Source organism: Ascaphus truei, chromosome 12 (genome assembly GCF_040206685.1).
Source record: "Ascaphus truei isolate aAscTru1 chromosome 12, aAscTru1.hap1, whole genome shotgun sequence".
NCBI classification, from domain to species: Eukaryota; Metazoa; Chordata; class Amphibia; order Anura; family Ascaphidae; genus Ascaphus; species Ascaphus truei.
In genome coordinates, this window is record NC_134494.1 from 33,328,130 (window position 1) to 33,354,676 (window position 26,547).

The window sequence follows — 26,547 nt, forward strand, 5'->3', positions numbered from 1 at the left end:
GGGTTCGGGCCATAAGATTGTATTGTTATTGTAATGCTGCCCTCAGAGGACATGGACGCAGAGCACGGTGATGAGGACGTCCTTCATCCTGGCAGGGGTAAGTAGAAGTTTTATTTACGTTATGCTGGATAATGTTTTATTTTGAATGGGCAAATGCACTCTTATCCAGATCTGGATAATAGTAATTTTGCCCATTAATGTACAAATTAGAACAGTACAGTATGTGTTAAGGAGGTTTGTTGGGAATAAAGGGCGTGCCCATTCCTTGCCATTGGGGTTATCTTTGCTCCCATTCAGGGCATAGATAACAACACTGGCAATGAATCTGCGTTTTGTTTAGTATTGTGTTTGTGTTTTGTTGTAATGTTTATTGTAGATAGCGGGGTTGGGTGAAGTTGGAATTTAGCCCGTGGTGGGTGTTTATGCCTACCGAGTGGGTAGCGGGAGGGATTAACTCCTTCATTACCTTAGCGGTTAGTGATGAAGGGGTTATCTCCTCCCGCTAATCCCCCCACAAGGCCTAAACACCCACCACGGGTCAAATACCACCTTCACCCACCCCCACTATCCACAATAATCCTGGCACTGGTAGTTAACCCCTTCGTTGCCTTAGCGGTTAACCGCTAAGGTAATGAAGCTGCCGGTAAATTTATTTTTATTGCATCGGATTGATGCCGGGTATCACCGGTGCTGATATTAATGTGTATCAGCTCCGGAGACTCCCGGCTTCAATCCGATGCAGGAAAAATACATTTTTTTCCTAACTCCTGCTTTTTGATCCCTTCTCAACAGCCATGTGTGGCGAGAAGAATCTTTGATAAAATCGCAATTCCATAGCTCTGATCAGATAATCGAGGCTACTAGAATAAGGTGATTTTATCAAAAATGCAAGTTGCCACTTTTCGCTAGCTCACGCACGATGTGTTTGACCAGGAGCCAGAAATTGAGGCATCCCCACACAATCTTCCCCGCACGATTTAACCAACTCATCGAGGCTTTTTGAATAGCTGCCTAGCAATTTTTTGCGATAGCTGCTCAAAATCCTCGATGAGTTGGTTATCGAAGCTACTAGAATAGGTCCCTATGTTAAATGACATTTACCAATATATATAATTCCAGTGAGTTCATACATTAGGCCAACTAAATGTTTTCATTAGAAATAGTTCTTTACCAGTTCAATTGTTTATTTGTACATGAGGGAGAGATTACTATATTGAAATACCTATCTGTGAATTGGATATTACATTGCATGTCAATGAAACATTAACTCTTTCTTTTTCTTTCAGTTAAAGCTTGAAGGACTGAAATAAATCAAAAGTTTTGAAACATTCCAAAACTATTCTTCCTGCTTCTCTGTTCATTATTTTAGTTTTAGTTCTAGAAATTGCTTGCTGTTTGCTGCCATTGCTTGTACTACGCTCAAGCTGTGAAATCCCATTCCTTTGCCTCCTCTAAGTTTGCGTTCGCCTGTTCAGGTGTTTAATAAACTGTTGATTCCCATTCTGTATGAGTTGTAGTATTTTTGGTGCTCTATTATTGCAGTCCTGTAAGCCAAAATACATTCCATGGTAACTGTTAGCCACAATGTAACATCCTCCGTTGTGATCTGCATAGTGAGGGATAGATAAAGTGTAAAAACTAATCAATTTACAAAGGAAATACAACAACACTTTAGTTTGAATATGTTTCCTTTTCATTATTTGTGTGACTTGTACTTTAGTCTTAAAACAACTCTAAGGCCTCGGACATGGTCAAAAAGGCCGTGCTGAGGCGCGCTGAGCCGCGCTGAGGGGAACCATTATCCCTATCAGCGCGGCTTTAGACGGCGCTTCCGCACGTTTCCGCAGGCGTGCGTAGGCTTGTGGAAATGCAGGAGACAGGCAAGTTTACATTTTGCCGCTGAGGGAAGCGCAGGGCCGGTCACGTGACTGCCAGAAGCCAATGGCAGTCCGTGACATCGGCGCCGTGACGTGGCACCCTAGCCCTGCCTCCCAGCCCGCCTCCAGGGCCGCCTCCCGCCCGGCTCCCATCCGGCACACAAGCGCGCTCGCTGACGCTCATGCAGGGACACGAAAAATCTCCTGCTTGAGCAGGAGAGCATGAGTGTCAGCGCTGCCCAGCGCTCTTCATATCACCATGTCCCAGGCCTTAGAAACAGCAGGAAACTCTGGAGAAACGTTTGGGAATAAAACTAGAAATGTAACAGCTACAGAAGTTTTGCAGGGAACTTCTTTATTTCACTGAATTATATTAAGCACATTTACAATGTGTGTTGAATGTTGAAACAATAATAACACAATTATAAAAGTACAATAATAATTCATAGGTGTCTGTGCCCATTGAACTGTTTGGTGCCAGAGGCATTATTTTAGTTAAGTGATCCTTTATCCTTAAGGAAACATTTTCCATCTGGATCTTTATTTCTTGTTCCCTGTTATAATAATAGCATGTTGTTGTACTACGCTGCTAGTTTTACGTTGCGCTTTACAGAGACATTTTGCAGGTGCAGGTCCTTGGACCGTGGAGCTATCAATCTATGTTTTTGGTGCCTGAGACACAGGAAGATAAAGTGACTTACCCAAAGTCACAAGGAGCCAACAGTGGGAATTGAACCAGGCTCCCCTGCTTCAAACTCAGTGCCAGTCAGTGTCTTTACTCACTGAACCACTCCTTCTCCTTGTTATATCATTAAGAGCAACTTGCTTATGCCACTGTGCAGAAAAAAGATGCAAGTGCAAATATCACTACATAAATGTGCAAAAATTACTCAAATCAACATAAATATAGTTCAATGTGATAATCAAAATTAATACTATCCTTGGAGAACGTGCAGCTCTCAAACAGGACACAGACCCAGTCCAGACAAAGTAGTAGCAGAGAAAATCGGGGCGCAAATTTCATCCAGGGAAAAAAAAAAATAACGACAATAGTGCAACGCAGTATACACAATGTAAATACGAATTGGACTTGTCTGTGAACGTTAAACTCCCGTGTTCCACGTATAAATCTGGCAGTGGGGTTATATAGAGTGAAGAAGGAAAACTCTGGCGCATGGAGAGTAGAATTAGAATTTGAGTTACATATGATATCAATTTGATCACTCAAATATTGCGACCGATACCATAGGTTAGAGCATCTTCTACAATTAGGGTCTGTTTGTATTAACCTGTCATAACTCATTATAACATTTTTGTCTACACTTGCTATTCATAAGTCGAAACTAGCTTAGCTAACATCTGCAGTTTTTTTGGATTTTTACCCTTACAAAATCTTTTCTCATCAATCTCATGAAAAGCGTTCATAACCGCTTCCATGGAGAATTCCACAAATCATTACATCTCCCATTCTCAGTGGGTGGGCTGGGGAATTATACTCTCATTCGCCTGTTCCTGGATGAAATCCATAGCATAAAATAATGTAACCAGAGTTAGTTCTGCGAGCTTTTAAGTGATGCTGTCTCTGGAGGCACAGGTGTTGGGGAAATCCCTTTCGGCTGTGATAACCTTACACACCAGCCTTTCACATACATTTCACAAACTACTCCTCTTGAGCCCTCGGCTTCACCGCACCAGGAGCGTCTCTCTTTGATTGCATTCGGTCTTGGTGGCCACCGAGCAGTTCATTTGAGTAAAGATATCCGTCCGTTCTCCTTGAGATTATTCACATCAGGTTCTTTGATCTGACCACGTACTCACAATAACAATGAATGATGATGGGGGAGGAAGAACTCACCCCGCCTGTGGATCACCTCTTCTCCTCCGTTCTTATCAGTTGAGTGGGTCACTGATTCAGGCACTGGCTCGCCAATTAGGATAGGTCCTTCTCTATCTTAAAGATATGGGTTGTCACCTTAGGCAATAAGTCCATGGGGCAAATTCTTTGTTCCAGTATTTATTCAGAGACAAATATAGAGTACAGCATCACAGCATCATTCTTTACAGGCATCATAGCAGGCATCTCAACAAGTTATGAATGGAGAATTAGTCAGTGTACTGTAAGTTCCAAGTAATTCTGAATTCAATACACACAGGCTAGCACAGTTATACCCAGTTTCCGGACATCCAGAAAAGTTCATATATGTACTTGTTTTTGTTTACCCAATTTCAACTATAATTTCAACATAATATATATATATAATTGTCTGATTTTGTTATATAGCCTCATTATATTTTAACGAATATGACCCGTTCTTGGCCTTGTCTGTTTTTCTAACATGATATCCCCCCTAAATTCCTGGTTGTCTTCCAACCTGTGATGTACTATGTCTTTCTAGTTCTAATTTAGACTCTGTTCTTATCTATTGAGCCTTGGACTGTAATACTGCACATTCACATGTTTTTCCTACATCTATTAATTTTCGTTAACTAAATGTATACCAAGCAGATATATGTGAATATAGAGACAATATGGCGTCTCTCCTGTTCAGTGTTTGACATCATTCTATCTTCACTAAGTAGTAAATTCAATTTATTACAGACACCAAAGACTTACTCGTGAAATAGGATGACTTGCGAAAAGCAGCAATTCTATTTTTAAAAGCTTGTATTTAAGAAAACAAACAGTGAAACAACGTTTGGGAAACTCTCCCAGTGTCTTTATCACAAAGGTCACCAATCCTTGGGAACTGGAATCTGGCCGGACTAAATCATCACGGTTATTGCTATAAAAGTATCAGGGAGGGAAGGCTGGTTTTCTTTCAGTAATTGGGAGACATCATGACGTTGATGTATTGTAGATATGGGATAATAACTCGCAGAGTTACCAAATGTTTGATCTTTCTGTGGCTCTACCTCATTACACGGACTACTCCTCTCCCGGTAAGTGGAAGAATTATTTCTAGTTTTTTCCCTTACTTTCTGCACCGAGATTCGATTTGACTTAGTTATTGAACATACAGTGAAAAGAGTGTGAACAATTGCTTCATGCCCGACGCCAAATAAGAGAGTTCTTATCCTAATACACTTTGTATGTGTTCCCATTTACTCTGTGCATCATTATTGGACTCAATTAAATAAATGCAAATAGGTATTACATATAAAACATATTTGTAAAGAACAGGTGAGAGTTGAAGGGAAGTGATACAAGTATACATTAGGTGGGACATAAAGGATAACAGGAGCGCTGAAATATGTTTATGGTGAGTTATTTAAGAGAATAATCCATAATCACTGCAGAGTGGTAAGAAGCTATTGACAGAAAATACATTTCCAAACTTCTGTGAGAGTCACTAGTTGCTTAAGCTTATCACCTGTAACACAATCTTTGAATGTCCCTCAACATATAGAAAGTATGAGATGTGTTACACTCATCTGAAAAGGGGGATAGAAATACACCAACATTTATTGGGATGGTGCAGATTATAATTAATATTGAAATTAATTCATTGACCTAAAACAGGTTATTCATCATAACATTGTCTTGATATTCAGAGTCTAAGGGGCCTATGCAGAAAGCAGCGATGCGCGGTATATCGCCAGGATGAAGGGAAATTTTTAAACAGAAATGCATGAAATGGCGCGAAAGAGGGGAAAAGAGAGAAAAGCGCCAATTTTTTTTTTTGTTTAAAAAACGCACCGCGCTGTTGGCGCGAACCTATATTTCTACCCTATTTCAAACCGCCGTATGCAGGAAGGGGCGATCATCATTTTGTGGCGCATGTCGCCAAAAACATGGAGAGATTTCCTCCAAGTATGCACGCCAACAAAAGTTGGCAAGAAGGTGCATGTGAGCGGCGATATCCGTTTTTTTCTAAGCTGTTTTCTACAGCGCGAATCTCTCTGTTTTCAACTCTCCATATGCGTGCATGGTAATAATGTAACTTAGCGTTCCTTTCTGCATACGGAGGTAAATTCACGGCATTTTATCTAGTAGTGGTTAAAAGCGCCAATTTTTAAAAGAGCTGCTCTCTGCATAGGCCCCTAAGGGGCCAATTATAGTAGCTTCGATAACCATCTCATAGAGGATTTTGAGCAGTTCTCGCAAAAATTTGCTGGGTAGCTATTCAGAAAGCCTCGATGAGTTGGTGTAATCGTGCGGGGAAGACATTTTCTCACGATTTCTAGCTCCTGGCCAAACATATCGTGAGGGAGCTGAAAAAATCCAAATAGCACCATTTCGATACATTTCGGCTATTTTAGTAGCTCTGATGAGATAATCGGAGCTCAGGAATTGTAGGTTTATCAAAGATTTCATCTCGCCAGCCCTAGGGTGGCGAGTTGGGATCTGAGAGCAGGACTTTCATTCAATGAAAAAAATGCATTTTTCCTGCCTTGGATTGATGCCGGGAGTCTCCAGCGCTGATACACATTAATATCAGCTCCGGAGACCCCCGGCTTCAATCCTATGCAATAAAAATACATTAACAGGCAGCTGCATTACCTTAGCTGCTAACCGCTAAGGCAATGAATGGGGTTAACTACCAGTGCCCGGTTTATTGTGGGTAGTTGGGGTGGGTGAAGGTGGTATTTGGCCCGTGGTGGGTGTTTAAGCCTTGCAGGGGGGGGGGGGGAGTTGTAGGAGGAGTTAACTCCATCATTACCTTAGAGGCTAGTACCACTAAGGTTATGAAGGGGTTAAACCCACCCACTACACACCTGGTATGCTTAAACACCCACCCTGTGGCAACTAGCCCCTTCATCCACCCCCTCTGCCCAATAAACAGGCTACCCAGGTTTAACCCCTTCATTGCCTTAGCGGCTGGCTGCTAAGGTAATGAAGCTGTTTTTATTGACATTTGTATACTAATGTGCATGAGCAGGGGGTCTCTGGAGCAGAACCACATTGATTTCAGGTCCAGGGATCCCCTGCTTCCCGAGATACAGGCCCACTTATGGGGTGTTGGTATCCCAATGCAATGTTTAAATGTTCCGCGTCACGTGACCGCATAGGAGATACCGGCACCCCATACCAGGGCCTGTATCTTGGGAAGCAAGGGGTCCCCCGACCTGAAATAAACGCAGTTCTGCTCCGGAGAACCCCTTGCTCACGCACACTAGCATTCAAATTGTAACAAAAACAATGCGATTGCCTGCGAGAGCTGTGCAGGGAGAAGCGGGTCTCCCTGTGCAGCTCAGATGGCGGTAATATCACAGGGGGAGAGTTTGGAAAAAAATTCTCAGATCACTTTGCTGCTTCGCCGAACGGTTTGGGCATTTTCCTACAGTAACGCACGGTTTGAGAGGGTTTCAGATTCTCTCTGAATACCGTGATAACACAGATGACAAACCGTTCGGCGAAAACATGCCAAACCTTGTGAGGTAGCAGCAAACTTATCGAGGCTACTAGGATAGGCCCAGAGTGTTACAACTCTACAACTTCTTTTTTTTTTTTCCACAGTTGCCCAAATGGAACAGCAGATATGGTAAGTAGATTGCTTGGTATATGTTAATAGAGATAGTTAATAGAGATTTGCCTCTGATGTGACTATAGGGGGGCTTTATACACTGGAGTACTGGAGTTAAAGTGAGATTGAGCACTTTTCACATGTAGTATAATAATAATAACTTTCTTTATATAGTGCTTTCCTCCCAATGGAACTGAAAGCAGTTCCCAGTTACAAAAAGGGGGGGAAATGAAGGTTATAAATGAGACCAAACACAAGGAGATACACAATACAGGATGGGACGGTACTGTACAGTAGCTATTAAATCCCAGATAGGTTGTGTTTCATTAATTAAATGCCTGTGTAAACAGGTAGGTCTTGAGCCTGTTTTTATAGATTCCCAAAGAGGGGGACTCTCGCACTGTACAAGGCAGACTGTTCCAGAGAGTGTGAGAAGCGTGGCTAAGAGCTTGGGCACCAAAGGAAGTTACAGAGATTCTGGGAACTGTTAGATATTGTAAATTGCATAATAGAGATGGGCTGCTAATCCTTTTAATGTATAATGTCCCATCTTAAGGTTTAAATGTATACATTAACGAACTGCGTTTTGGTGGATTCGATTTACTACACGAATCCAGCCTATTATTATTCTAAATATGGTAGGGGAGAACGTGCACTTGGGACCTGGATAAAACATTACAAAAAAGTAATGGCAGCAGCCAACGTTTCGGTAAAAACAGGCACCTTCATCAAGAATTCATCCCTGATGAAGGTGCTTGTTTGCACTGAAATGTTGGATTCTACCATGACATTAAGTCATTAAATGACCTTTTTTTGTTACTTATTAATTTCTCCTTATTTTTGGTGTGCTTGACATAATATTTTCATGATCCCTACTCCTTGACTGGATTTTTTGTCTTAGCACCCATCCTTGATATTTTTTGCATTACTTGACCCCTTGCAGGGGCATCCCAAGTTGCTGGACTTCATTCTCTATCTTTCATATTGATTTGAATCATGTTACCATTTTCACAGTCCAGATAATCTGTAAACTAGATGCATTTTCCAGATCCCCCAGTTCATCCACTCCATGCTCAATATAAGGACGAAATAGATGATGCCGAGGATATTTTCACTCAAATACTGAAGTACAACAAAGGTAAAATTACATCAGCTGTCAATTACCAGGAAGTATAAATTGGCACAGGACACACACAGCACCCTGCTCCTGAGAGCACAGGACACACACAGCACCCTGCTCCTGAGAGCACAGGACACACACAGCATCCTGCTCCTGAGAGCACAGGACACACACAGCATCCTGCTCCTGAGAGCACAGGACACACACAAAACCCTGCTCCAGAGAGCACAGGACACACAGCACCCTGCTCCTGAGAGCACAGGACACACACACAGCACCCTGCTCCTGAGACCACAGGACACACACACAGCACCCTGCTCCTGAGAGCACAGGACACACACACAGCACCCTGCTCCTGAGAGCACAGGACACACACACAGCACCCTGCTCCTGAGAGCACAGGACACACACACAGCACCCTGCTCCTGAGAGCACAGGACACACACACACACACACACACACACACACACACACACACACACACACACACACACACACACACAGCACCCTGCTCCTGAGAGCACAGGACACACACACACACACACACACACACACATACACACACACACAGCACCCTGCTCCTGAGAGCACAGGACACACACAGCACCCTGCTGCAGAGAGCACAGGACACACACACCACCCTGCTGCAGAGAGCACAGGACACACACACAGCACCCTGCTGCAGAGAGCACAGGACACACACACAGCACCCTGCTCCTGAGAGCACAGGACACACACACAGCACCCTGCTCCTGAGAGCACAGGACACACACACACACACACACACACACACACACACACAGCACCCTGCTCCTGAGAGCACAGGACACACACACACACACACACACACACACACACACACACACACACACACACACACACACATACACACACACACAGCACCCTGCTCCTGAGAGCACAGGACACACACAGCACCCTGCTGCAGAGAGCACAGGACACACACACCACCCTGCTGCAGAGAGCACAGGACACACACACAGCACCCTGCTGCAGAGAGCACAGGACACACACACAGCACCCTGCTCCTGAGAGCACAGGACACACACACAGCACCCTGCTCCTGAGAGCACAGGACACACACACACACACACACACACACACACACACACACACACACAGCACCCTGCTCCTGAGAGCACAGGACACACACACACACACACACACACACACACACACACACACACATACACACACAGCACCCTGCTCCTGAGAGCACAGGACACACACAGCACCCTGCTGCAGAGAGCACAGGACACACACACCACCCTGCTGCAGAGAGCACAGGACACACACACAGCACCCTGCTGCAGAGAGCACAGGACACACACACAGCACCCTGCTCCTGAGAGCACAGGACACACACACACACACACACACATACACAGCACCCTGCTCCTGAGAGCACAGGACACACAGCACCCTGCTCCTGAGAGCACAGGACACACACAGCACCCTGCTACAGAGAGCACAGGACACACACACACAGCACCCTGCTCCTGACAGCACAGGACACACACACACACACACACACACACATACACAGCACCCTGCTCCTGAGAGCACAGGACACACAGCACCCTGCTCCTGAGAGCACAGGACACACACAGCACCCTGCTACAGAGAGCACACGACACACACACACAGCACCCTGCTCCTGAGAGCACAGGACACACACACACACACACACACACACACACACACAGTATCCTGCTGCGGAGAGCACAGGACACACACACACACACACACACACACAAACACAGCATCCTGCTGCAGAGAGCACAGGACACACACACACACACACACACACAGCACCCTGCTCCTGAGAGCACAGGACACACACACACACAGCATCCTGCAGCAGAGAGCACAGGACACACACACACACAGCACTCAGTCACCAGGAGTACAGGACACATGGAATAGTTGGACTCTATCTCTAACCTACTCTTACTATCTTGACAGGTAGCACTATGAAACTGTACCATGGAGACATAGCCATGAACCGTGGGCTCAGTGCCACACAGTGTACTGACTGCCTTTGGACCAAATCTGCTGATGAAGCTGTCAATGTCCCTTACAGACTCTCCTCTGATTACAGTGAGTGTGGAGGCAGCAACAGGTGTCCGTAATCATGCTAATGAAGGCCAAACCTCCCCCGTGAGGGATAAAACCACAGACTGCAGCTTGGCCACAGCGAGCGCACCCATGTTAAACTGTCATAGTGAGTGAACTAAGTGTGTTATATAAAGATAAACTGCACAGTGGCATAAGTAAGTACCTCTAAATAATCTACTGTAACAGGGCCAAGAAAAACAAAGATCCAGTTGGAAAATGTTCCCTTAAGCCACAAAATCCCTCAAATTAAACAATTCTTCTGGCACCAAACTGTTCGGCGGACAGAGACTCCTATGAATTATTCTTTTACTTGTATAATTGTGTTATTATACATACATACCACACCCATTGTAAATGTGCTTAATATAACTCAGGGAAATAAAGAAACTCCTGCAAAAGTGGGCCGAGAACAGCAAAGGAAAAAATGCACCAGATCTTTCTCAGGAAAAAAGGCCTTTGCTTTCAAAAGAATGCAGTTTCTTTGCTCAGTGTGGTGCGTTTTTTTGCACTGCTCTTGCCCCAGTTTCTTTGAAATCAACTTTGTTCAGCTCAGGAGACCCCCTGCTCACGCACACTATGAATAAAAATAAAATGTAAGCAGCTTCATTACATTAGCAGCTACCCGCTAAGGTAATGATTTTTTATTTGGGGAGGTGTTTGATATTAGTGTGTGGGAGCAGGGGGTCTTCTGAGCGGAAATAAGTTGATTTCAGCCTCGGGGATCCCCTACGTCCCGAGATACAGGCCCCGTTATGGGGTGTCAGTATCTCCTTCAATGTGAAAATCCCACGGTCACGTGACCCACAGGATTTTTACATGGCGTGGATTCCGGCAACCCCATAACGGGACCTGTATCTCGGGAATTAGGGGGTCCCCAGACCTGAAATCAATGCAGTTCAGCTCTGGAGACCCCCTGCTACAATACTGTAGTGTTAGAATTTAAATAAAACCCCTGCGATCGCCTGTGAGAGGCGCGCAGGTAGAGTGACTGATTCAGCCTATCTCTTACTGCGCGTCTCTTACAGACAGGTAGACCCCGGTAGGATTAAGACAGCAGGGACCCCGCTGTATTAATTCGATGGGTCATTTAGTGTGCAGAGGACCATCTCGGACCACCAAACACTACGGTGCATGATCCACCTAGGTAAATGATCGGATAACGGCCGCTGCAGCTGTAATTGCCATTGTGTAAACTGCCCAAGCATTCATCAGTACCACGAAATGGTAATCCCCTAACAGCTAATGACTTTATTGTAGTAGGCCTCTGTGTAAATACGGGCCTGCCCATAATCCTGTAGTGTTCACCTGTGCTTCACTTCTGTACATTATTTCTTTTTTATTCTGTGACCCATCCCTCCCCACCCCTGCTGGGTGACAGTACAATGCTTCAACCACCTTTTCCATGTTGAAGCACTATGTTTCTGACCCTTATTGTAGAAATTCATACCCTCTGGGAAAATCATGTCCACAAAGTCAGTGGAATGCTGTGTTTAAACGTCACTAACATTTTCCTTAATAAAGAAATAAATAAATAACAGGGCACTGTGAGCTCCCCCAGCATTTAATGGGTCAAACAGGGTGTATCAACACTACTATTGTTGACCTTCCATTCATTCTCAGCTGATGATGAGAAGAGCTTGATCACAAGAGCCCTGCAGGACTTCACAACACTGACCTGTGTCCACTTTGTGGAACGCTCAACAGAAGCCAACTATCTGGACATTGGCTCTGGAAGTGGGTGAGTCACACGTTGAACCTTTACGAGTTTGAGTTGCTTTGGACCAATGAAGCTCTCGTTATTTTGTAACATCTTCAATGCCAAAAGGAACAGCAACGCATTGAAGGTATACATTGTATTTGTACTGAAACACGTCCATCATTAAACCACAGTAGGGTGCCATTTATTCGGGGTTTCTTGCCATTTTCTTTTGTTCCTGGACTTTACATACACAGAAGGTTTAAGGTTGTGGAGAAGCATGTAGAAATTGCTTCTGTATCTCCCATAAATAATCTTCTTTGTTTATCCATTTTACCAGGGGTTATCAACTCCAGTTCTCAGTACCCCCCAACAGGACAGGTTTTAAGGCTATCCCTGGTTCAGAACAGGTGGCTCAATCAGTGGGTCAGTCTATGCTGAAGGAGAGACTGATTAAGCCACCCTGTGCTGAAGCAGGGATATCCTGAAAACCGTACATGATGGAGAGTCTCGAGAACTGGAGTTGAGGACCCCTGTATTATAGTATCAGTGAGGCTCAGATGGTGCCTGATTCAGCTCTGTTGTGACTCTTTCAGGTGCTGGTCTTACATCGGAAAGGTTGGCGGAGGTCAGTTTGTATCAGTGATGAAGAACGGCTGTGTATCCAGAGGAATTATCCAGCATGAGATTCAGCACGCCCTGGGCTTTTACCATGAGCAAAGCAGGCGTGACCGAGACGCCCACGTGGACGTCATGTGGCAGTATATCGCGGCGGGTAAGCGCACCAATTACATTGTATACATTTTCGCAACGGACGAAAAACCTTAAAAGATGCACCCACAAGAAAAATGTCCAGCAGTCCCCTAATCCTATAAAAACCTTGCAGCAAAACTGCTACCTATGAAAAGAAAAATCAGTCATACAGTATCTGACATTCCCAAAATCCTACAAAATGTCCAGCAGCAGAAATAAGTATAAGATATGTAATTTGCCCAAGTTTGACAACAAGGCAGCTGTGATTGTAAAGCTGCAGTCACCTGACCTAAGTTTTGATGATGTTATTAGTATGTTCAAAATGGCGGACAGGAGGAATATTGTAAATGATATAAATGAGGAATATAATATCCCAGGGTCTCAATATCCCTCAATATGTATTGTGCAATTCAATATGAATGACCCATGAAGGGTTATTGAGACCCTGGGATACTACATTTCCCACCCAACTGTTGTCTTCCATGAGTGCAACATTTAAGGGATTCTTTTTTGGGCTGATTTCTCTCAATCAACCATTGTTTGTACTGATACCCATTATCTTCCCTTTATGCACCATGTGAATATTAGCCATTATACATGTATGCTGTATTTGGTTGAGCGGCAGGTATATTTCTTGTATAAAATGATAAATATGGCAATGGGCAAAAATACCTATTTGGGCCTAGTAAGGGGGACGGCACCTTCTAGGCTGAATTAGAATTTAAATTACAATGTGGCCTTCACTCCCCTCTGTTTTACATATTGTTTTAGCCTTTATATTCCTTTCTGGTCTTATAATGCAGATGATTGGGGCAACTTTGAGAAAATTGACACAGATAACTTGGGCCTTGTCTATGACTACGCTTCGGTAATGCACTACGGCAGGTAAGAGAGATCACGAGATCCTTGGGGACAGGACATCTCCGCTCTTGTGAATTCTGTCTCATTACAGCCCATGGGTCCCAAAAAATGCACCCATAGGCCGCTATATATCAAATAAGGCACGAGCAGTACATAAGAGAATTGTGGTCTACATCATCTGGTTGGATCTGATCTTGTCCAGCACTGGGAAGAGAGCTTCACAACATATTGAGTTAACACCTACATTTATTGAAACATTAACACGAACGATACATGTTCTAAATGACTTCACTGCGATACCTTGTGTGGATGACGCTATGGCCAATGCAGCAATATTGAGCCGGCAGAAATGGTCCGACATGTATACTGTAGGCTGATATTAGATGGTGGTTGTGTTTAGTTAGCATGGTTCAAGAACGAGAGTTAAAAATTAATTTAGAATTTACATTGAAAGCCAACCTAGAAACTCTGGGGCCTGGAGGTGTCAGCCTGTTGCCTACAATGTATAAACGCTTCTTCTTGGTCTCTATGGGGTCTCATTTCCAAAACACTGGTATGTCAGAGTCTGAGGACAGGCTCTCCGAATCCGTACATTTGTGGCACCTCAGGGCATTATCTTGATGTTTATAACACTGATCACACCAGATCCTTAACAGCTGAGGCCAGCAAGTGTTGGGTTTTTGATAGAATGACCACATTCCTTGAAACTTCGAAGTAATCTGAATTTAATTCCTTTTGCAAATATTGTACTCAAATGTCACTGATCTTTATTAAAGCTGTGTGTGACTTTACAGATATTCATTTTCCAACACCACTGGGCAGCCAAGCCTGGTACCCAAACCTGAGCCTTCTGTAGATATTGGACAGAGATATGGACTGAGTCAACTCGATGTATATAAAATTAATAAGATGTATAACTGCAGTAAGTGACCTAAAATTTGTAAGTTAAATCGTACATGAACTAAGTGCACTTCTACCTCTTGTCACTACTTTTATTCTGCGCTGCACTTGTCCTTTTTTGCTCTCTTTGCTTTCACTTTTCATTGTGTTTCGAAATCGCACAGCTCCCCCTCTCCCCCTCTCCCCCTCTTCCACTCTCCCCCTCTTAACTGATACAATTTTTTCACCCCCTCTCGCTATGTTTCTCTTCCTTTCTCAGTCGTTCCTGTTCTTTCTATCATATCTATTGTCCTTTACCAGCAGTAAAATCTGTCCTCCACACAGTACATTACCCCACTGATCCCACGTGTGCTGCTCATGTTAAAATCCTTTACGGTCTCATGTTCTCACTTCAGAACTTTGCAGTTTCCTGCTAACTGGGACCAGTGGATCTCTGGATTCAAAGAATTACACCTCTGAATATTCCAGCGCAAGCAGCTGCCTCTGGCTTATAAGAGTCAACAACAATAAGGTGAATTGTGACATTCTTATTGCTTACGGTTAGAGTTAGGCTGGGGCCATGGTACTGCAGACTGTGCGGACGCGTCGGCACGCTGAGCGAATAGACTGCCTTAAGGCAGTGTTCCCGTCCATGCGGCGTGCGTGCGGAAGCGTGCGCGCTTGTGCAAGGAATCAGTTCAAACTGATTTCTTGGCGCAACAGGCCTGTCACGTAAGCGGTTCGCTCAATGAGAGTGAACCAGCTCCGTGAAGTCACTGGCACGCCCCTAGACATGCCCACGGACGGCATGCGTACAATGGCCAAAAAACGCACCCGCTTCAGGCGGGTGACGTCACGGCCGTGCGCGCCTCCGCACGGGCGAAGGCACTATGGACCTGGCCTTACTTTGATGACCTTACTTCCTGAGTTCAGCCTTCTCTCTCTGGCTGCGTTATAATGCAGAACCTATAGGATCTCTCCCATTTAAGAATGTTAAGGATCAGAGGGCCGGCTTTTGTGCATCTTTAAAATAAAAAGGACCTCTTTTTCCTAAAAGCTTAATTAAAATCAGTATGCTGTGGGGCTTTATTCTCTGCTGGGGAAGACTGTAACTGCATTTGTCTGAATGAAGCTGACCTCAGCGTGGAAAACAGTTTTTGCTGAAAGTGGGGTGAAAAATATTTTTGGGTGTCGTGTATCTATATATATAAGACTCAAATAATGTTTGTGTGTGTGTTTCTGCTCGACAGCTCATTGGCCTGCGGGCCAGGCAGGGAGGAGCCAGCCAGGGAGAAGAGACACACACGCACACTCACAGCCTCCTCACACCGTGACCGCGTGTGCCTCTGACCATCACCGCACACCGTGAGCAGCCTCCTCTGCTCACACCCGCCACTACCCCCCACCCTTTGTCAGCAGCGCCTCCCCACCCGCCGCCGACACAGCTCCTCGCGGGGGGGGGAAGGACAACACCACTTCTGCCAACAGCCGCCTCTGCCCCACCACCCTCTCGCAGCAGTGCCTCACCTCCTCCCCACCCGCCGCCGACACAGCTCTGTGCGATTTGCAACCACCGCCGCCGACAGCCGCCTCTGCCCCACCTCCGACCACCCTCTCTCAGCAGCGCCTCACCTGTCCACCCGCTGCCGACACTAGCGCGCCCCGCCAGTCAGCAGGGGGGGGGGGAGTCAGGAGAGAGAGGGGGGGGCGTCAGGAGAGAGGGGGGGAGCCCACACATAAATACATACTGACTGACACACACTCACTGACTGACTGACACACACTCACTGAATGACACACACTCACTGACTGAATGACACACACTGACTGACTGACACACACTCACTGACTGACTGACACACACTCACTGACTGACTGACACACACTCACTGACTGACACACACTCACTGACTGACACACACTCACTGACTGACACACACTCACTGACTGACTGACACACACTCACTGACTGACTGACACACACACACACACACTGACTGACTGACACACACACACTGACTGACACACACTTACTGACACACACTGACTGACTGACACACACACTTCCCCCCTCAGTCAGCTCAGCTGCCAAACACACAGGGGGCACGGAGCTGTGAACAGGGGGACGACGACGACGACGGAGCTTGAACAGGGGGGGAGGGGGGAAACAAAGCACTGAAGGGGGGAGGGGGGAAACAAAGCATTGAAGGGGGAGAGGGGGTGCAACAAAGCATTGAATGGGGGGGAATCTGAGCTGTGAACACTGGGAGGAGGGGGGCGCAGCTCTGAACAGCTGTGAAGAGGGGGGAAGAGAGTGGAAGGGAGTTGAGAGGGAGGGAGGGGGAGCGAGAACATTACATCCCGGGCAACGCCGGGTATATCAGCTAGTTCATTTATAAAATGTATATAATGTGTTTAGCGAGTTCCTTAGACTGATACTTTCCCACCAGGCCAGGGTGAACGCATTGTGTTAACACAAGATTGTGCACAAACATGTTGGCAAAAACGCGGCAATGATATGCGCTATAATATTATATACCTCATGTGATATGTCAAAAAGAGTAAAATAACTCCCCACATGCCTTGTAATGCAGTATGTATCTGTAACAGGTCAATCCATGTATATCTTTGCTACATGCAGAGCAATGTAAAACATAAAGATACATAGCACATACATACATGTCACGCAGTTTATATATGACATTCGGAGCAATGCGTATGTTATTTTGGAGACCATTGCATATCAGTCATATTCATAACAAAATGCAAAACACAGTGGTTCATATTTACTAAGCATTGCTACTTCATATGACACCTTCCAGTACAACTTTGTAAATATGTTCCTTTCCTGCTCATTCAAGTGAATAGACTCTAAGGTGTCTTGCAATATGACAGGTGTCTTATAAAGTAGCACTACTTAGTAAATATGGCACCTCTATATCTTATAAAAATGTACATGTAGATATGAAGAGCATTTATTAGCACATCCCGGTGGAGAGAATAAACATATAGCATATTCTAAACATTACAAATGATGTTGACCCCCCCCCCCCCAGGCTGTCTTGCAGTTTGATGCACTGGATGTCCAGCCCTCTGCAGGCTGCTCCTCGGACTACATCACAGTATATGATGGAGCCAGCACAATGTCCCCTGTGTTACTGGATAGGGCTTGTGGAAACCAGGCGCTCCCTCTGCTGGTGGCTTCTGGGAATGTGATGCTGGTGGAGATGGTCAGTGACAGAGCATTCACAGCCACCACTGACTTCAAGGCAACCTATAGCTCAGGTACTTTGTAACGTGGGTCCTATAAAGATGTTATTGCAGTACAGAAGAGTGAGATCTGCAGTGTTTGCCTACATCTCCATGATTCATTCTGAATGTCAGTCAGAGACAGAGAGTCATATATTTACTTTACCAGACACTGTGACTAGACAAAGTCTGTTATAACAGATGCATATGTAACCCTCCTTGTCCAGCATCCTAAGGAGTTTACATCAGTGTCTCATTAATTGGCTTACTCAGACTCTATTACCTTGTCAGGGTGCGGGATTCGTGCAGGCTTGGTATTGGTAATGCAATGATGGGTGCCAGGAACTTTATTCATACAAGCAGCAGCTTTATTATCTGCCATTGATAAGGGATGAGTCACAGCATATACATAATATATATATATATATATATATATATATATATATACTGTGCACATTCCAATTCATTCATTTCATTGAATTTCATTGCACACAAACAAACAGAATCCATGAAATTCAAACAAAGCAACCGCGATAAACACGGGTGTTAATGTATATTTCAGTAGCCATTTTATATTTCAGTAACCATTTTGTCTCCTATTATCCTAGTTTTTACTTTCAATGCATGTATTGCTTTAAGACTTGCTCAGGTGGCCTGGCGAGTCTCTTATAACTTGCAGCCTTGAAGATAAGGAAAGAATGTGAGCTTGTTAGCTTTCTATAAACAAAGCTTTACTCCTTAATACTCCCACACTCCCTCTCTCTGCCACCCTAACTCCCTAGAAATAAGTAAAAGGCACAAATGTAAGCAATATTTAATCTATGTAGCAATAAATTAGGTAGAATGTCAGCGAATACCTCTAAGACACTTCAGCAAAAAAACACCTCTAGAACTGTTTTTGGCTATATAACTCTGTGTTATCTGTAATAAAGTAGTCTAGTGATTTGATACAAGAGCTTGCATGTGTCTTATTCAAACTGCTGACACCTGGCCTGCATCTGCTCTCTATCCACACATTGAACAGACAAATCTCCAGGGAGAGCTTCCAGTCGTGGATGGGCATAACAGAATTATATATTTACATTTGGTGTCTGAAGTGGGATCCTGGGTCGATTGGACACGTTAATGCCGCGTGGAATACAGCAGCACACATGAAAACAGTGCCGTGATTTGTTCGAATAACGGCCGCTGCATCTGTATGTTTTGTAATAGTATCGCACACCATCATTAATACAACTTTAGAATGTTGATCTTCTGAAGGAGTTGGTCATTGAAACATTGTGTCCCCTCTATATTCTGTGACTATCCATTCATTTCACAGCAGTGTTTCCGTGTTCTTTGTAGCAAATTGTGGTGGAACATATAACTACGACAATGGGACCATCTTCTCTCCTGGTTACCCCAATCTATACCCCAATTTAGTGGATTGCATCTCTACTATATGGGCTCCAGCAGGACATCAGGTGAGGACACATTAACTTATCCCAAAGATAACCAAACTATAGTCTGACTGATCTGTACAGGAATTGTAACAGTGGGGGTAAAAGGCCCAGCTGCCCAACTAATTAAACCCCCCTCATGTACCTCAGAAAATACACACTTCAGAAACACAGCAACAGAGTAACTGCTCTTACAATTAATATTGTGTTAACCTATATTTATGGAGTATTATGAAATATTTTATGGGATGGTGTTAGGACAACAAGGATCAAGTGCAAATACTGTTTACAGTAAAATGAAATAAAACCAAGTGGACACACTGGTGGGGGTGAAAAAGAAAAAGGTATAAATGCAGTCCTTTGATGGCTGTGGCTCCTGATGGATTCAATCCAGGTCCTTAAGAGTAATGCGAGCAGAAGGTCAGGAGCGCACTCATATCCAAGGGTATATAAAAAAGGGAAGAGAAATACACATATAGTGCAACAGAGTATGATGACAGCCGAATATATATATATATATATATATATATATATATATATATATATATATATACACACTAAGTGTGAGTGAGATATATATATATATATATATATATATACACTAAGTGTGAGTGAGATATATATATATATATATATATATCTCACTCACACTTAGTGTATATATATATATATATATATATATATATATATATATATATATATATATATATTCGGCTGTCATCATACTCTGTTGCACTATATGTGTATTTCTCTTCCCTTTTTTATATACCCTTGGATATGAGTGCGCTCCTGACCTTCTGCTCGCATTACTCTTAAGGACCTGGATTGAATCCATCAGGAGCCACAGCCATCAAAGGACTGCATTTATACCTTTTTCTTTTTCACCCCCACCAGTGTGTCCACTTGGTTTTATTTCATTTTACTGTAAACAGTATTTGCACTTGATCCTTGTATATATATATATACACTTTTGCATATACACCTTGTATATATATACATTTGCACTTGATCCTTGTATATATATATATATATATCTCACTCACACTTAGTGTGAGCAATGTAAGGCCTGGGACATACTGCCCAAAACAGTGCGGAGGCGAGCTGAGGCTCAGGGAAAGCGGTGCTTTCCCTGGCCTTACACAGCGTGCCGTCCGTGGGCGTGTCAGGGGCGGGTCTGGGGGCGGGCTAGTGACATCACGGAGCTGGTTCGCCTTCATTGGGCGAACCGCTCACGTGACCGGCCCTGCGCTCCGGCAAGCAGGAAAATCTCAAGACTCGTGAGATACACGCTTCCGCAAGTGTGCGGAAGCGTGCGCGAGCCCCTGCTAAAGTCGCTCTCATTGCGGCTGCAGGGGCTCAGTGCCGAGCAGCAGCATGCCTCAGCACGGGGTCAGCGCCTAAGCGCTGACCATGCCCGAGGCCTAAGCCTTATGGTTATTAGGAGTGACCACCTCAGAGGATGGTTAGATGATGATGTCCATCAGGAATGTGGGGAGGAGAATCTCATGACATAAAAATTAGTGCAGATAGCTTTATGACAAAATATATATATAAAAAAGTTACATACAAACATAAGTTGGGTGCAAGCATTGGGTCCACCCTGGGTCAGACTGTGGTGAAAGTCCAGCACTCCCTCCTTCTCTGGGGATCCACCCTCGGTGGCTGGAAGTTAGACGATAATAAGGAGAAGAAGATGGAGGACATAAAACATGACCCCTGAGGAAGTTCTGTAAAGAACGAAATGCGTAGGGTGAACATCACAGACTAAAGAAGGACTGCTGAGTTTTTGGTTTACTGTGAGGAATTGTCTGCAAAGGATTGAGTCCTTCCTTCCCTGCAAACTCCATTGTGGACGGCCGCCACGGGTGGATCCCCAGAGAAGGAGGGAGTGCTGGACTTTCACCACAGTCTGACCCAGGGTGGCCCCAATGCTTGCACCCAACTTATGTTTGTAGTTTATTACTTTTTTAAAATATATTTTGTCATAAAGCTATCTGCACTATTTCCTGTGTCCTCTATTATATAATCTAACCATCATCTGAGGTGGTCTCTCCTAATAACCACAAGGCTTACATTGCTCACACTAAATGTGAGTGAAATATATATATATATATATATATATATATATATATATATATATATATATACATATATATATATATATATATACAACTGTAAATATTACTGTATGCTCATTTGCATGTCTTAGACAGGTCTGCAACCCTGTCTTTCCCCATTATCGCCCAGCATACAGTGCTTCCACTGCAGCAAGGGATTCTGGGAAATGACATGCAAATGAGCACTCAGTGCCACCTTTTGTCTCAAGCTCGTATTACACAAGCAAATCCTCAAGCCAATGCATGCTGTTTTAAACACAGCTTTTAGACAGAGGCTGGGATGAGATGCAAAGCCATACATATACATACACACACACACACACACACACACACACACACACACACACACACACACACACACACACACACACACACACACACACACACACACACACACACACACACACACACACACACACACAATCGATTGTCATCGTAGTACTCTGTTGCACTATACTATATGTGTATTTCTCTCCCCTTTTTTATATTCCCTTGGATGTGAGTGCGCTCCTCACATTACTCTTATGAGATAGTGTTACCCAGCAGAGAGCGTATACTTTCATTTAATAATTCAATCTGTGATATAAAGTAATACAAAAAACAGATTTCTGTCAATGTTACTTTTAAACAGACTCTTTCCATGGTCTGCAGAAAAATTTACCATTTTGTTTCATGTATCAGTAAGAAGGGGGTAGGATGGTCCGTGGTTCACAGCAACTTCAGCAGCCAACGCATGGATGTCTAAAAAAACTTTATTGATCGCTAGCAGCAAACATCAGGCAACCACTCTAACGCGTTTCGTCCAGGCTATGGACTTTTTCAAAGAGTGTTTCATGTATCAGAGAGTTTTCTGAAATGTGATTAGTGGACATGAGCCAGGGCTGTCAAACTGGCTAATCCAGTCCTTAACTGGCAAATTAAAATAGATAAGAGAGGAAATAAGTGGGAATAATGTTCAATAACGAGATTTATGCAAAAGCGGAGCTAGCGGTGCGGGATGGGGGGGGGGAGAAGATAGAGCGAGGGCACAAGGAGGACTGAACATGGAAGTACAAAATGACAATGCTGCACTCTTACTTTGTATACACACACACTGCACATGATTTCCCCCTAGTGATAATAATAGTTCCTCCCCCCCACCGCTTAGAGGTGGGACAGCCAAGGCCTAACTAACCGATATGGGTCAATTTGTTCTCTTCTGCAAACAGTTAGAAGTAATACCTTCAATTGCTATCTAGCGGTAAAAAAAGAGTGCAAACCTTACCATGGTCCCTTCTCTGGCATATTAGTCCCCTGGTCTGAAGAAGGAACCCTAGTAATCCTCTATCTAGCTGAATTGTGTTCTGTCCATTCTACGGGCTTACACAGTACCATCCTCTATCTACAGATAGTTCTGAACTTTACTGCCTTCGAGCTGGAGTTTTCCAGCTCGTGTCTTTACGATTACCTGATTATCAAGGACGGGAGCAGATCCAGCTCTCCGTTGCTGGGCAAGTTCTGTTGGGATATGTCGATTCCAGGCCTCATCTCCACAGGAAATGTGCTCCTGGTTCAGTTCCACAGCGATAGCTGGGTGAACAAGCCTGGCTATAAGGCTACGTACTATTTTGGTGAGCATACCTGGGCTTTTCCAAATGTATTATTCTATTACTAAAGTGTAAATGAAGCACACAGAACTTCAAAGCATACATGTCCAAAAATGGAAAATACCAAGAAATATTCATGCATCACAGAGATAAAAGAACACTTCTAAAATCCAGTGCTAGTTTTATAACAGTGTGTAGAATATAGCGTATATGAAAAAACATACAAAGAACATAATTCTCTCAAAACCCAAAAAGCAATTTATAGAGTTGGGTTCCAATTGAGAACCAAATGGAATGATCTGACCAAATGGGCCTGTCGTTAGGTCAGAGACTTGTAACCCAGTCTGGAAAATAACATCAATGGTGTGGCCACTTTTATAGGTAGGAGAGCAAACAGCTTGTGTCAGGCCCAGAGCACTCAACGTACAGGGGACCTGTTGACCAAATTGTGTGAGTTTATCATTGACCCAGGCATGGAAAGGGCATTAAAGTTTCAATTTGTTTTAAAACAAATTGCCACCCACCATCCCTGCAGTCCTGTCGGGCATTGAATCACAGAATAAAGGGTTGGGATAGCAGCTTATAGAATTGGGTCTGCATTTTTATTTAGTCAGGTTTCTGTGTCAGGCACAACATCTAATGATTCAATACGATCAGCTATAATAGAGTTATAGATTCCTTTAAATGTGAGTCCACGAGATGTGACTTAATCTCCCCAAATAATCAGGTCCTTCAAACAATACTGTGCAGTTTGATTCCAAATATCCTGCTTACCCCAAACACGGCCTCTCTTAAAAGTTGAAGGTTTCCAAAGTGAAAAGCGCAGATCCCGGTAAGCAGTAAACAAAATATATTTAAAAAAAAAAAAAGAATATTTCCACTTACATCATAGTAGGTATCTAGCAGATCTTTTACATTAAAGTTGCCTGGTGCCACCCCATGTCCCGAGTGACTCTTTCTATCCAGAACACATCACCGTGCAAACCTATTATAGTCCTTAATGTTTGTGTGCTGATGGGGTCTGGCCAGAGTGAGTCATGTGGGACATGACGTTGACTCAGGGCAAAGCTGATTTGTGGCACATATATCTTTAATATAAAGAAATTCCTAACTACTTATTGTCTTTAAATATATTTTGTTAATAAATACTTACTGGGATCTTTTTTTCTCTCGTGCACTTAGAGAACCTATAGAGATAAGAGCATTACACGTTAAGGGAAGAGGGTCCTGATCCTGAAGAACGTGCACTTTAAGTCGTGGTAATGGTGTGGATTAGCCAAAAAGGTGGTGACAGTGGGCAGTCCCGGCACAGATAGCAGACACATGATATGCTACAATAAGAGCACTACGTAACATGGAGAGAATTGGGGTGTTGGAGGTTTCTTTATATGAGTAATGTGCCCTCACTATTATGTCCTTCTCTTAACAGTGAAATCATCATAAACTCAAGAGTCAGCCGAGGATTGGATGGAATTCCAGATTACAGTTCTTTTCCCCCAATTCTTAACGTTTTACTTGTGATTCTGCAAATAATAGTCCCGGAAATTATCATTGGACAAACTTCCTGTCCCAAATTAAACATTATGGGCACGTCAAAAATATTTACTGATTTACAATGTAATGCGAACAGTCACGAATAGAGATGCCCATTAAAATGTTGCACATTATAATGTTTGAACTAATAATATTGCATTGAATTTGTTTTCTACAAATGGATCAGACCATGGAAGAAAATGTGTTTTTGTAAATGTGAGGGTCATATTTTTTATTAATGGTTAAAAGATTCCTTCACAATAACCTTGGTTAAATCTCAAATTGTGGCGGCTAAGTGAAGTTGAATTTATTTTCCAAGACAGTAAGGACGTACAGTAGCGACAAAGTTTATTCGAGCAAATGCCGCTCGGCAGGATGCGTGGCGGCAGCGTGGAGAAGCGTTGGGAAGCGGCTCGTTCGCGTGACGTCGGTGACGTCACAGTCAAGCGAGCGCCCGGCTTCCCCGGCTTCCCCGGCTTCCCCGGCTTCCCCGACTCCCCTGAAGGTTTGAAGTGAGGTAAGCGGGGGAGCGGGGAAGCATAGGGGCACAGCAGGCGCAGCTAGAGGGTCGGGAAGATGTTTAAATTGCGCGCGGATTGGAGGGGGGGGGGAACGGAGGGGACGCGGCTGGATGCGGCTGATGTGCTGACTTTCCTCAGCACCAGCCGGAGTAAATCCCGGTGAACCGGCGGCATTTGCTGCAATAAACTTTGTCGGTGCTGTAGCAGGCCCATCCAGCAAATTTCTCATGTCCTGGGACTTAGGCTGAGCTTATAGTCCCGGCGTTGTGACGTCGCTTCAAAACAAATGTATTGAATCCGTCGCGTGCGCTTTTAGTAGGAGTGACGCGTCGGCGTGACGGAGCGACGGCTTGGTCACGATCACTGGAAGTCCAATAAATTTTATTTTTCAGCGACTGCAGCGTGACATCAGAGTCGCTGTCGCAAGGACTATAAGCGCGGCCTTAGAATAAGCAGGAGCAGACTTCCGGTGACATCACCAGGCACGGTCGCTTGAAAGAGTAGCTTCTGAGACCTGCCGAAAGAAAAGAATAGGATAGAGCTCAAACCATTAAAGAATTAAACCCAAATTAGGGGAAGCAACCCACCCTGCATCCAGGAGATGGCTGGGAAGGGGAAAAAGTCTCAAAACCAGAGCGTTTCTATGTTCTTCACAACAACTCAGCGTAGCACAACGATGACTCGCAAGATGGCGCCGCAGCATGTGCGCTGGGAGATCCAACCCGCGAGCAGTCACACGCGCTGCAGCAGGGACATAGAAAATAGAGAGATGACCAAGGAGAACCTGGAGCAGCTTTTTGCTAAAATGAGACAGGGCTTCCAGGAGGATTTGACCTCCGCAATAAGTGGCCTCAGAGCTGAATTGAACTACCTCACACAACGGACAGAAAGTATGGAAACTAAAATGGAGGATATTTGTATAGCCCAGTCCTCAGCAGAAGATGAGATCAACAGGTTAGGCCACGAGATCAATGCCTTGAAAGACTGTTTGGAAGATCATGAAAATAGAAACCGCAGGCAGAATCTGCGGATTCGTAATATCCCTGAAACAGTCTCTACGGAAGCTTTGCGCCCTTACCTCTGCGACATGTTCCTCCTCCTGGTTCCCGAGCTCCGTGCTCAAGACCTGGAATTAGATTGAGTGCATAGAGCGCTGGGCCCCAGGACTCCAAGAGGCGCAGGGACGTAATCATTAAGTTCCACTCATATACCACAAAGGAAAGAATTATGTTCGCAGGCAGGGAAAGAGGAAATCTCCAATTTAAAAATGAAGCCTTGCAAATCTTCAGCGACTTGTCACTATTATTTGGTCACT

The 26,547-nt window shown here is 44.2% G+C and overlaps 2 protein-coding genes across 11 annotated transcripts in view; both read left to right on the forward strand.

Moving 5' to 3' along the window:
* LOC142464108 (embryonic protein UVS.2-like) overlaps nucleotides 1–1,770 on the forward strand; it is a 68,304-nt gene extending 66,534 nt beyond the window's left edge. For 5 of the 9 annotated variants that reach the window (XR_012787593.1, XR_012787590.1, XR_012787591.1 and 2 more), the window contains one exon: nucleotides 1,287–1,770. Coding sequence is in view for 2 of the 9 variants with exons in the window: in XM_075567266.1 (XP_075423381.1) it covers nucleotides 1,287–1,297 (11 nt within the window). In the remaining 7 variants the exon portion in view is untranslated. The remainder of the gene's footprint in view (nucleotides 1–1,286) is intronic. The other 4 variants (XR_012787592.1, XR_012787595.1, XM_075567266.1 and 1 more) reach the window with 2 other exon arrangements.
* Nucleotides 1,771–4,453: 2,683 nt separating this feature from the next.
* On the forward strand, nucleotides 4,454–24,847 carry LOC142464106 (astacin-like metalloendopeptidase). Of its 2 annotated transcripts, none has more exons than XM_075567265.1 (13): nucleotides 4,454–4,817; nucleotides 7,336–7,360; nucleotides 8,391–8,480; nucleotides 10,582–10,704; nucleotides 12,219–12,336; nucleotides 12,891–13,069; nucleotides 13,851–13,932; nucleotides 14,703–14,830; nucleotides 15,204–15,319; nucleotides 17,844–18,072; nucleotides 19,381–19,499; nucleotides 22,980–23,202; nucleotides 24,608–24,847. In XM_075567265.1, exons 1-13 carry the CDS (start codon nucleotides 4,716–4,718, stop codon nucleotides 24,619–24,621), a joined length of 1,548 nt encoding a protein of 515 aa, XP_075423380.1. In that variant the 5' UTR covers nucleotides 4,454–4,715; the 3' UTR covers nucleotides 24,622–24,847. The 2 variants fall into 2 exon arrangements, with proteins under 2 accessions (XP_075423380.1, XP_075423379.1); XM_075567264.1 differs by lacking the exon at nucleotides 10,582–10,704 and adding an exon at nucleotides 10,446–10,580 and having other exon boundaries at nucleotides 4,462–4,817.
* Nucleotides 24,848–26,547: the final 1,700 nt, after the last annotated feature.